At 25.3% G+C, this 12,400-nt stretch overlaps 2 protein-coding genes across 4 annotated transcripts in view; one reads left to right on the top strand and one right to left on the bottom strand.

The window, feature by feature from the left end:
* Nucleotides 1-8,371, top strand: part of LOC126903892 (sodium-dependent nutrient amino acid transporter 1) — a 34,444-nt gene extending 26,073 nt beyond the window's left edge. For both annotated transcript variants that reach the window (XM_050682448.1, XM_050682447.1), the window contains exons 3-13: nt 1,657-1,777; nt 4,431-4,562; nt 4,693-4,835; nt 4,902-5,032; nt 6,153-6,312; nt 6,570-6,673; nt 6,734-6,968; nt 7,069-7,194; nt 7,255-7,452; nt 7,514-7,687; nt 7,744-8,371. In XM_050682448.1, coding sequence (XP_050538405.1) covers nt 1,657-1,777; nt 4,431-4,562; nt 4,693-4,835; nt 4,902-5,032; nt 6,153-6,312; nt 6,570-6,673; nt 6,734-6,968; nt 7,069-7,194; nt 7,255-7,452; nt 7,514-7,687; nt 7,744-8,085 — 1,866 coding nt within the window. In that variant the 3' untranslated portion in view covers nt 8,086-8,371. The remainder of the gene's footprint in view (nt 1-1,656; nt 1,778-4,430; nt 4,563-4,692; nt 4,836-4,901; nt 5,033-6,152; nt 6,313-6,569; nt 6,674-6,733; nt 6,969-7,068; nt 7,195-7,254; nt 7,453-7,513; nt 7,688-7,743) is intronic.
* Nucleotides 8,372-9,599: 1,228 nt separating this feature from the next.
* Nucleotides 9,600-11,947, bottom strand: LOC126903898 (probable malonyl-CoA-acyl carrier protein transacylase, mitochondrial). Of its 2 annotated transcripts, XM_050682469.1 has the most exons (5): nt 11,562-11,947; nt 11,385-11,498; nt 11,100-11,288; nt 10,137-10,354; nt 9,600-10,070 (listed from the first exon to the last, which is right to left on the bottom strand). In XM_050682469.1, the coding sequence occupies exons 1-5, from the start codon at nt 11,854-11,856 to the stop codon at nt 9,675-9,677; spliced, it is 1,212 nt and encodes a 403-aa protein (XP_050538426.1). In that variant the 5' UTR covers nt 11,857-11,947; the 3' UTR covers nt 9,600-9,674. The 2 variants fall into 2 exon arrangements, with proteins under 2 accessions (XP_050538426.1, XP_050538425.1); XM_050682468.1 differs by having other exon boundaries at nt 11,100-11,498; nt 11,562-11,945.
* Between the last annotated feature and the right edge of the window lie 453 nt (nt 11,948-12,400).

The following is a 12,400-nucleotide window of genomic DNA, read 5'->3' as shown; positions in this document are numbered from 1 at the left end:
TTTAATATGGGACATCAAGCCTGTTGACAAGTCTGATAAAAATTTTTATTAATCTCTATTTACAATTAATCACTTGTGTATGTATAATAAATTTGTACGTGTCTTTATACATTATTCATTAATAAAATAAACAATACCTACATATTATTAAATAGTAGGTATTGTTATTAACTTTAATGGTGTACTAAAGCAGTTATAATTACAAAGACTTTGTTAAATAAAATTAATATTTTTATTGAGTTAATAAACTAAACAACTTAATCTTTCCATATATTTATAAGTTCTTAGGCTAATAATTTTTTCCTTATTAATTTATTAAAAATGTTAATATTTTATAGAAATGTTTTACGAAGAGAAAACTAAATCTTATGTGTTCTCATTTCATAGATATTTTTGGTAGGAAAACGTGAGATTATTATGAACAAGATCACACGCATATTTATAATTGTATTTTGTTCATTAAACCTATTTTAGCTCGAGAATTAGTAGTCCTATATAATTATGTATAGTGTTAATATCTTTATAAAAATACTTGATATAAATAATTTTATACATTTTTCATTTGATCATTGATTATTTTACTTTTACTTAACAATCTTCCTATTTTATAAATATTGTTGTTGCCTGTAAATTGATAAAAGTACAAGGACGATCAAAAATTGTAGGATATTTACAATATTCATTTAAAATATTTATTAAATTATACGTTACATTTAGAATTTCTAACATGGAAATACAAGGATGTTCTCATGGTTCTTAATAATAATGAATTTCTATAAGTGAATAACATTTAGTGAGCTGTATAAATTATTATACATGACTTTTTTTAATCAAAAATAAACACTCTTAGAAAGTATACGGTATGAAGATAAAAAATAATACATAGTTGATGAATTAAGAAAAACGTGTACCTAAAAGAAAAATGATAAAAAAAATCGTTATCCTTATATGTGTTTTTTATCCTTTATTATATCGTTTAACTTGTGCTTTTACGGTGGCAAAAAACACCATGTTTTTGCACTGGGAACATGATAACGGAAAACAACTGCTTTTATAAATTTCCCAGGGTATAAGAACCCAATTGGTATTAACCAATCTATCTTTTGTAAAAATAAAAATATATTTTTTAACAAAATCTTATTTGACTAAACGTTATTTTCAAATGTTCTTTGGCCTAGCAATCATAAAAATTGCAAAAATTATAGCGGAGTTCAACAAGATGGTATTTTTATTCTTATTCTGTTTAATGTTTTATCATCAGATTAACTCACTTCATTGTTTACCAAGGTATATGAGTTTGCTAATAATAAAGTTTAATACATAAAAAGTTGTTTAAAATTTATAAAACCACCTTAATCTTATATCCGATTGCCATATTAAATGACTTATTAAACCTAAGTTGGTATACACTTTAGTTCAAATTTTATATCACGACGCTCCTCTTGTTCTTGGGTGACAGTGGGATGAACAACAAGAAATTCGGTACATTTTAAATTATTTGTTTTTCATTATTTGAACTAATTGATAATGAAAATTTTATCTTAATATGATTTTCAAGTAAAATTAATTGTTAAAAAAAAAAATATATATATATATATAGTGGTAAAATTAAGTAAATATAAAGCACTTATTAAATATTTTATTTATCTGTTTTAGATATATTGCTGTAAATCGAAATGTCTACAAAGTTTTAGCACGTTCCTTATGACTATTTCGTTGGCTGTCAGTTTGGCTAATATTATAAGACTTCCACGAATGGTTTTTCTGTATGGCGGTGGTAAGTACATGACTTAACGTAAGAAGGGGAATCGATGGACGCATTTGTGTTAAATGATGCCACTACAGAGTGATTCTTTTAACACTAACCATTTATTTTCTCTTAAAATAATAATTTTTTTTTCTTCTATTAATTACATTTGTATTTCTATTTATCTATGTATACATTATAAGTTTAAATGTTAGAAAATGTACCAACTAAGAAAGTGACAGTTCGATGAATCAGTATTTTAGACGTTATGAACATTATTATTTCAATCAGAAGAGGAGTGTGCCCGAGAAATTCATAATTAATTAAAAAAAAACTTCAGTAGAATAGCCCGGTCGCGGCACAGTGTGGTCGTAGCATAGTTGGGACAAGTATAAATGATATCTGATTGTGATTAAAATCACAATCATAAGAGAAGCTTTGATGAAAATATAAATGTAGATAATGTTTAATTTTAAGATATTGGTGGATTATTTAAAAAATAACTTCAACTCTTATTTCCTTAATTATATCCTGATTAGTAGTTTTTATATTTAAAAGTATAATTTATGAATAAATATTTATTGTAGCAATTAAATAAAGTATGACATTGTTATTTAATAATTTAGTATCGTCATAATTTTTACGGGGAATTTATAAAAAATTATAATGTAGTTATTACTTTTATGGCAAACGTGTATAAAAATTAAAAGGCCTGATCTGAAACTTTTCAGAAAAAATTTTTTTGTTAATTTTGAATAAATGGTGTCGAAGGAATTTTCATAAATTAAATATAAACTTTTAATGATCAATTTTTTGCGTTGATTTGAAATGTACAATAAGATATTTTTATATCACCACTAATTTTTGTTATAATTACTAATTAGTTAAAAACTATAAGATATAACTACATGGAATATTGTTCTCTATATTTCTATTATAGCATCTATTAAAACATCAAGAGCTACTCAGAAATGATAAGTAGTTCTTAAAATTAAGTTACTTTTTCCAATATTTGATGAATAGAAGTTTAACTAGATTAAAATCGGTTCATTTGACATATTGATCATTAAAATTGGTCCAGCGAGAGCTGAGAATAAATAGTATCACATACACACATAATAGCTTATCATAATAAAATCAATACCTTCTCAGCTTCCCGTCGAAGCTAAAATAAATACCTAATCTAAATGACGTATTGAAGAATTATAACGTTTTAGAATTCTATTGCAGTTACTTTATTTGTGAGCTTACTGTGAACATTACTCTCTTATCTTACTTTCGTGTAGGGGAAAAAATATAAATCGGTATTTTAAAAGTTTAATTTAGGACCCCAAGTTTTTTTTTACTGCATTAATTTACTACCATGAAAAATATTCATATCTAATTTTATTAAAAATAATTATACAAATATAGCAAAACAAATTATATAATTTTAATATATTAATATCTAAGAGTAATCGTTTACATCAAATTTTAGCTCAAAAATCCCTTCAAAATACTCCAGAAGAAAATATAATCGTATAGCTAATTGGCCCTTTCTTTCTCAATCACAATTCGATAACATTGTATTATACTACTACAAACATTTGTAGTATCACAAATAACGTAACCTACAAGGCTTATTAGTTAATAATACAAAAATATATAGAACGTATATTTGATAAATTATTCTAAACGTCCAAAATTGAGGGGTTTTCAAAATTTTGTAAAGCGTAACGTTTTAGAAATCTATTGCTGTTACTTTATTTGTGAGCTTACTGTAGACATTACTCTCTTATCTTATCATGGTGTAAGGGAAAAAATATAAATCGGTATTTTAAAAGTTAATTATTTCCTTATTTATATCCTGATTATGAGTTTTATGATGTATAAGTATGATATATGAATAAACATTTAATACATTTAAATTTATTTATCAAATATTTAATAAATTCGGCTATTTGCACATAGAAGACAAGTCGTTGGGACAAAATTTTTTTCTAATATATAGTGCGTAACATTAGCTTTGATTTAACATATGTTTAAAGGACGCAGTATTTGTGGAAATTTTTAAAAAGTTGAAAAAATGAACTTTTGTGGATAATTTGCTATTTGATTCCTCTTCTGTATGTAGGTAAAAGGTCATGTGTTCAAAAAATTATATCAAATAAAAGAAAAATATCTAAGATTTCTATATAATATAAATTATTTTTATTTGTTCATTTTTGAAAGAGTTAATACTTTGGGGTATTTATAGGGAATGAGTGAATTTTTTTTCAATTTTCAAGGTCAATATCTTTAAGTAGATACGATTGTGATCTTTTGTCGTATTGATGAAAGAAATCTACTTGGTGAGAGCTGAGAAAAAGAGGCAACAGACATAAAAAAAACATATCATAGTAAAAGTAATAACTTCTCTTCTTCGCATCGAAACTAAAATAATGTTGAAAACCGTACATGGTATAAGGATGAAATTAAAAAAAATAATTAATATTTGATAAATCAAAAAGTATATGAAACTATAATTACCAAAAATAATTTTCTTGGCATTATTATGACTAAGAGAAATCGAGTGGCTAGTGTTATAANACTAAGAGAAATCGAGTGGCTAGTGTTATAAAAGTCACAGTGTATTTAAAAAATAAAATATAAATACAATTTTTAAATATTCTATATTAATATACATATTTTATATTTGTTTTAGGAACATTTTTGGTGTCGTATTTGATAGTAGCCTTTTTTTTTGGCGTTCCTCTCCTGTTCTTAGAAATTACGCTTGGTCAATTCTGTCAACAAGGTACCACTAAATTATGGCGAGCGGTACCATTATTAAAAGGTCAGATTTAAGTCTTAATGAATTTTTATATCTCATCATAGAAGTGTGAAAACTCAATTTTTATACTAGATATTATGAAATAATTTAATAGAAGTATTAGTCAAAGTAAAAATTATTGATCTTGCTCTAGGTGTGGGGTATGTAAAATTACTGGCTTCTATGTTGTTGGCTGCTTACTATCCGATTATTATGGCCTTATCTTTCTTTTACGGAACACGAAGTGTCATTGGAAGCATACCATTTCCTGAATGCAGTAATTCTATACATTTTTATGTAAGTAAATAAAAGTATTTTTCTAATCTGCGTAACTAGGAATTAATCATGATGTTTTAAACGCAGCAAGGTACAAATTCGAATAAAGGTGAAGATTGCTTACAACAAACATTTCTTTTGCCACTACATATGAATTGGCGATGGATCTCGATGGATATCTTATTTGTATTAATCATATGGATCTTCGTTTCATTAAGGTATTTTTTTCCTAGGGATAAAAATTGTAAGTTCAGGTGAAATTAATGTCAAATAATTTTATTTGAAATGTATCTAAATTATGTTATTGCAAATAAATATTTCATAAGATATTAATTTATATAGTACAATATGTTATACGCATACTATTAAAGTTAGTTAATCTTCAATTAATTTTAAATTCCTAAATGAAATATGAAGCTAAATCAATGTAACCGAATTGGTCTAAAATGCGCCTCTACTTCTTAAAACATGGTTAAAATAAGAGCTGAAACACTTTTTCCAAGTTATATACCAATTTTTATGACTATATAAAAATGTCTATTGATTTAATATAAAACTATTTCAAAGTTAATACAAGAAAAAAAGTAAGACCAACTTTTTATTATGTTAGAAATAAAAACATATTTAATATATCATTGCATAAAATAGAATTAAGTAATAAACTGTATATTATAAATATTCAATCAATAGTTTTTATTTATCTGTTACTGCTTATACTATATATAATTGTCAATTAATGTGAATAGAGATTATGACACACTGCAATAATTAATTAATTATCTTTATACTTGGTGCTTCCTTTTGGTAGTTGCTACAAACGGTATTTAGGTTTTCGAAATCCTTTGATTCAAGTAATTCTGACTTTGTGCTAAATTATGTCAAACTGGATATCTTAAAATCTGAGATCGAATGCTTACGTAATTTTTAATTGTCATTGGAATATTTTTCAATTAATCTTTTAGTTCTTTTTTTTAATTTCTTTGGTATATATAAATCAATTTACAAAATTAAAAATTATATTGTATAAGTATTTATATTCAGGCACATTTATAACTAAATAGATTTTATTTCTATTCATAAATATAGAAGTTCTAGTAAATAGTCTAATATACGCCACTTAAATTAAAGTTATTTAATAAAAACTAGTACAACTATGTAAAATTGAAATTTACTTTATGGATTAAAAAAATTGGCATTATGTTATGTTATCTACATTAATTTTTTAAATTAATAATAATATTCATATGAAATTTCTTAACTCTAATAGAAAAAATACGCTTTTCCAAATAATATTAGTTTGAAAAATTATTTTTTAATAATTTTTTTTTTACGTTACAGTTTAATAAAAAATAGCAAGTCGTATAGAACAACGTCATTAGTTATGGTTCCTGTCACTTTTATGTCATTAACTGTTTTGTTAACTAAAGGTCTTAACGCAGATCGACGAGGTTTAGAAATATTGTTGGAAATTCATTGGGAAAATTTGTTGACTTTAGACGTAAGTTTTTCTAATTTTCCCTAACACTTAAAATTTTAAAAAATTATTACTTTCACACTGTCTATAGTTTTAGTTGCTTTATTTATCTTGTCTTCAACTAATGATAGAGTTTATGAGTTATTATAATATTTCTCTGTTTATGAGTTATTATAATATTATTTAAATAATCTCAGATATTAAATAAAGATATCAACGGAATTTAGATTCACATTATAGTCCTCATGAACGTTAAAATTATTTAAATATTTTTTTTTAAGATATGGTACCACGCTGTGGTGCAGTTTTTGATTACTACACATTTGGGATTTGGAAATATTACCACGTGTGCTGGTCGCTTGTATTCGAAGTCTAATCCTTTTTGGTAATATTTTTTGCGATTAAGATTTTATTGATTGAATATTTAAATTTGTTTTTTATATAGGACTTCTGTACTTTTTACAATAGTTAGCGTAACTGTGGGCGTGTGTGGAATTTCAGTATTGACAATGTGGATGTATGACATGCAAAAAGCTGGTATAGTTTTCTTGCCTAATGCAGCTTTATCTGAATTGTGGTTTTTGACATTCGTGTACGAAATTACTGCAAAAGGTATATTATCAAATTTATGGGCCACTCTTGTTTATGTTTTAGTATTTTTATCAGGATTCCTCAGTTTGGTAAGTCCATACACAATCAATCGAGTAAAAATATTATAATTGTAATTTTAATTTACTTATGTAATTATAATTTAATTATCTATTATAATGTACACATTAGATTGCGGCTATATATACTGTAGTAGTAGGATTGTCAGTGGAAACTAAGGAAAAATGGAAGTGGTGGATATTAACTAGTACGGTTTGTTTCATTGGTTTTCTTGTGAGCGTTTTGTGCTTATTGCCTGTAAGTAAAATTAAATACTATTTTTAAAATGATTTCTGTTGAGACGTGATTATATTTTAGGAAAATCTCCAATCAATTCATCTTTTAGACGAGTACATTATTCCTCGTATGATATTAACATCTACAGTACTAGAACTGATAGGATTTGTTTGGATTTATGGATTAAAATCTCTATCTAACGATTTTGAATTTGTACTGGGATATAAACTTTGTTTTCTTTGGAAATCCTTATGGCTGGGTACTCCTGTATTGTTTACAGTATGTACCACAAGTAAAATTATTAAAAATAATAAATAATTGGCTTGTACTACCATTACAGGTTCTTGAGTTTTGGAGTTTGTTTGTAATGCCTCTTTCAGAATCTGAACATTCTACACATGATTCTATGTGGTTGTACGTAATTGGTTGGCTTATATACTTGTTCACATGGTCATTAATTCTTGGAATGGCAGTATGGCAAATCTCTGCTCAAGTGGATTACAACTTTTCTCAAGTAATTAATTTTTAATAAACGCTTCAAACATAAAATAAAAAAAAATTTTCTTTTAGAAATTTTTGAGCACTATTAAACCATCTAGAAACTGGGGACCTGTAGATCCAATTTACAGACATTGTTGGGTGCAATGGAAAAAACAGTATCAAGTTACAGGTGAACGAGATTTTACGCTGAGACGTCGAGGTACTAGAGATTATACTCATTCTATTAAACGAGGAAAACATTCAGCACCTCCTGGTACAGCATATAGTATCAGTCCTTCATCATTAGATCGTACATCATCTTTTTACAGTGTTGAAAATTCACCAGTGACTCGAAGTAATTCACATTTAGATCATACTTATGACCGAAGATGGAGTAGGGAAGTAAAAAATACAGCTATCAATTATATGTGATTAAATTTACTGTTATGGGATTATACTATTTTGCATATACAGTTATCTATATTTTTTATAATAATTATTGACTTACTAATCATTTATTTAAAAATTAAAAAAGTGAGTGAATTTATACTAAGTTAAATATAAGAATTGAATTATTTAATTTGTTTTTAAACTTTTCAAAGCTTTGGCTTAAGAAAGAAAATATCAAGTTACCATCAGAATATTGATGAATTATATGTAGCCAAATAATTTTTATAGTTTTATTACAGAAGTTAAAGGACTGATTTGTATTAATTTTTTTTATTGTTTATTTAAAATTCAATATTTTAACTGAATTTTATAGTGTATATGTTATGTTGTAAATAATATGATAACTATACTAAGTTAGTGTATTTATATATTATAGAATTTGACTATAAATAGATATAATTTTCAAAATAAATTATCTATTTTGTTTTTGTTGGCCTTTTTCCTGATTCATTAATCATAATAAATCTTTATAGGGTTGCTATTTTCTAAAATTGAAATGTAGGGCATTTTTTCAACGAGTTTTTCACCCTTTCCCCTTCAGCAGATAAACCAAATTATTAACTTTTATATTTAAGTTGAATTTTAGTGTTTATCATCTTAGTTAATCTAATATTATAATAGTAAATATATGTCAAAGACTTAATTTCAAAGGGCTCGAAAAAATTTTTTTTTGGAATTAGTGCCTAGAGTAAATAACTAAATCTAATCATGAGTGAGTGATATGCTAAATGTAAAAACAAAATACTGAATAATACATAAAATGCTTCGAAAAATAAATAATGTTTTAATTGACTTGAAATATAAATTCGAAAATAAATATTTGATCATCGTATACATATATTTGATACTATAGACTCTATTCATCTATTTGTGGTCTGCTCTGCCTCTACGATTTGATAGAGTTTTACACCTGACGTAACCTCATTATGGCTGAGGAATATTTTATTTTTAATATTTATTAGCTTTTATTTTTGTAAATCTTAATATTGACTATTAATTATAAAAAAATAACCATATAGTTATAAATAACAGATAAACATGAACAACTATAAAGTGACTTACAAGTGTATATGTCAAAAAGAATATGTTTCAAATTATTTAGTAACGAATACTTGATCCGTGTATTTTGACATACATGTTAAATCTATTTAATAATGTAAATACAAGTGGAACATATCTAACTAAATACTTATAACTTTTGATACAATTAATATTTTTCACTGCAATTTTTTGTCAACAATTTTTGCATTCTTACATTATGTTTAAAAACATAATTTTTATTATATATTTTTAATGATACAAATATATATTTTTTAATTTAGACAGTCTATTCAACTAGGTCGGGAATGCATTATGTCTTTGTGTATAGGTACCAGGATTCAATTACGTTGAGTTGGACTATGTCGTTTCTCCTGTCTTCTCTAACACAAGTATAGCTGATTAAAGAGGATGTTAAAAATAAGTAGAGTTATAAAATAAAATAAATACATTAATAATTCAATAAAAATTAACCTCTTATTCTTTATTTAAAAAGTTTAATTTATAATTTTAATTACTGAAAATTATAATGATTATATATTGACTGAAGTGCAAAAAGAATGGGCTTTAGAATTAACTGTTTTTAATAAACTTCGGAGAGTAGAGCCAGGACCACATTCAAATGTATCTGGAAAGTTTGATCCCTGAGGTCTTTCATATAAGATATGTAAGGTCTGTTCCCACTTAACAGGTAAACATATTTGTTTTGGTAAATTTCTTACTATGTGATTACTATTTTTATAATGTTTCCCATCAATATTTGAATGAACAGCAATCATTGGCTCATTTATATTCATTTTACGAATTGCCATTAAAAAAGGTTCAACAGCGGGTTTCATTAATTCTGTATGAAATGCTCCGGAAACATTAAGCCTTTGCATTTTTCTTAAATTAAATTCTTTTAAATTAAATTCTAAATATTTAAGAGCCTAAAAAAATATTTTAGTTAAAATATAAAATAGTATTACAGCAGAACTAAGTAAGCAGAAACTTACTTCTAAATGTCCAGCAATTACTTTAGAATATGGATTGAGATAATTAGAAATTCGACAAACAGGTTTTTCAATTCCTCTATCTTGACACCATTCACGAGCTTTCTTTAAAGCATAGTTCAATTTAGATTCAGGACTTAAAAAAATTGTAGCCATACCTCCAGGTTCAATTTCAGATGCATAATGCATAGCTTCTGCACGTACTTTAACCAATTGAATAGCTAAAATTATATTTATTTTTAATTATTATTTATTATTAATTAACACAATAATAGCTATCTTTTGAAAAAAATGACTTAATAGAAATTTAAATGTTAAGTAAATAATTAACACTGAGAGATCTTCAGTAGAAGAATTCACAAATTTAATTTAAATATGAATATTCTAACATCAAGTAATTTCAGAGTAGTTATATGATTATTTCCACTTACATATAAATGTATAAAATAATACTCCTAATATTTTTTCCATTTTTAAATACTGAATATGTATTTGATTTAAAATAGTGAATTGTAACAGTTGTGATAAAGACTTATAAATATTATAAATTTAGGTAATTTGATTTAATAAAATTAAAAAATAAAACAAAATAATTTATACAAGGAATGTAATGATATATTACACTAAATAATGTTTTTTTATAGAAAAAAAGTTATGAATGAAAAAATATCTTCTTATTTATATTTCTTTATGCTAATTTTTTTAATCATATATTTTAAAGTACTGAGTTGTTAGACACTACTTTAATTGTAGAGTTTTTTCGTATTGATTTGTCACAATAATAAAGTAAATAATTTTTTCTGTTATAATTTAGTATTGGATCATATCTTTCTTCTTTTGACATGGAAAAATATCAAGTGTAATGATAATATATTTAAATATATATTTTTATGATTCTCAGGCTTACAATTTATCATTAACTTAACCAAGAAAATAACTAAAAAAAAATTTTAATTCTATTTATACCTTGTTCAAAAGTAAAGACACCAGCAAATGTTAGAGCAGCTAGTTCACCAACACTATAGCCAGCAGCAGCCATGCAATTTTCAATTGCACTAGGTTGTTCTTCTTTGAGTTTTTCAACAGCTCCAAGAGAGCATACTAAAATAGCTGGTTGACTGTACATTGTTTGATCCAATTTAGATTTTGGCCCTTCTAAACATATTTTTAGTAAATTATACTTCAAGATTTCACTAGCTGCATCAAACATATCTTTAACTTGAGGAAATATCTGTAAGTTATTTCCCATACCAACAAATTGTGTTCCTTGACCAGGGAATAATAAAATTGATGTTTCTTTTGGATCAACTTTTGGCCGTAATGCATGTTGAGCTTGAGACTGATTTTTGTGTGGAATATATGATCCTACACATAAATTTATGTTTCTTTTTTAATATTTATACATATAAATAAAATTATAAGTAAAACCTTTTGGGTATGGTGATGTCGCCCAGTTTCCTGATTCATGCTCTACATGCTGTTCTTCAGTAATTGTAGCATCATCTAACAACTTCTCAATGTTTTCTTGTTGTTCAGATTTATTGTTATCAAAAGATGCAAATCTATAATTTGTATAATTATCTGAAATACTTAAGAGTGGCAAAGTACTGGTCTTTTTAATTTTATTATATCGTAAAAATAAACTAAATTGTTTTACATTATAATATCGAAAATACGAATATAACTGACTATAAGAAATACAATTTAGAATTTTATTATACATAATATTTTAAATATTTGCTTAGATGTCAACAAATAATGAATTACTTATTTATTAAAGAATAAAAATTATGAAACAAATCATTCAAAATACTTCATATTTCAAATGCAAAATATGATAACAATTAAATATTGATAATATTTACCGTTATATGATTATTGCAGTGTATCTCAGTCCACGATAACTATTCACAATATTGATGATAAAAATTATGGCTTGAATGAGAACCTAGAACTACCTTTTAGCTTCGATGTGAAGCTGAGAGAGTATTAATTTTACCATGATGTGTTTTTTTTTGTCTGTTGTCACTTTTCTCAGCTCTCACTGGACCGATTTTTTTCAACGATACGTCAAAAGATCACAAATCGTATCTAGTTGAAGACATAACCCTTAAAAATTGAAAAAATTTTCTTCGTTCCCCGTAAAAGAGGGAAATCTCCAAAAAAATTACAATTTTTAAATTAGTAAATTTCGTCAATCTTTTCACTTTTAGCTTCGATGCGAAGCTGAGAAGGTATTGGTTTTACTATGATGTGTTTTTTTTTTT

This window comes from Daktulosphaira vitifoliae, unplaced genomic scaffold, assembly GCF_025091365.1.
Source record: "Daktulosphaira vitifoliae isolate Bord-2020 unplaced genomic scaffold, ASM2509136v1 Scaffold_4, whole genome shotgun sequence".
In the NCBI taxonomy this organism is placed as follows: domain Eukaryota; kingdom Metazoa; phylum Arthropoda; class Insecta; order Hemiptera; family Phylloxeridae; genus Daktulosphaira; species Daktulosphaira vitifoliae.
Note: the sequence above shows the minus strand (reverse complement) of the source record. Positions and strands in the feature narration are given on the sequence as shown.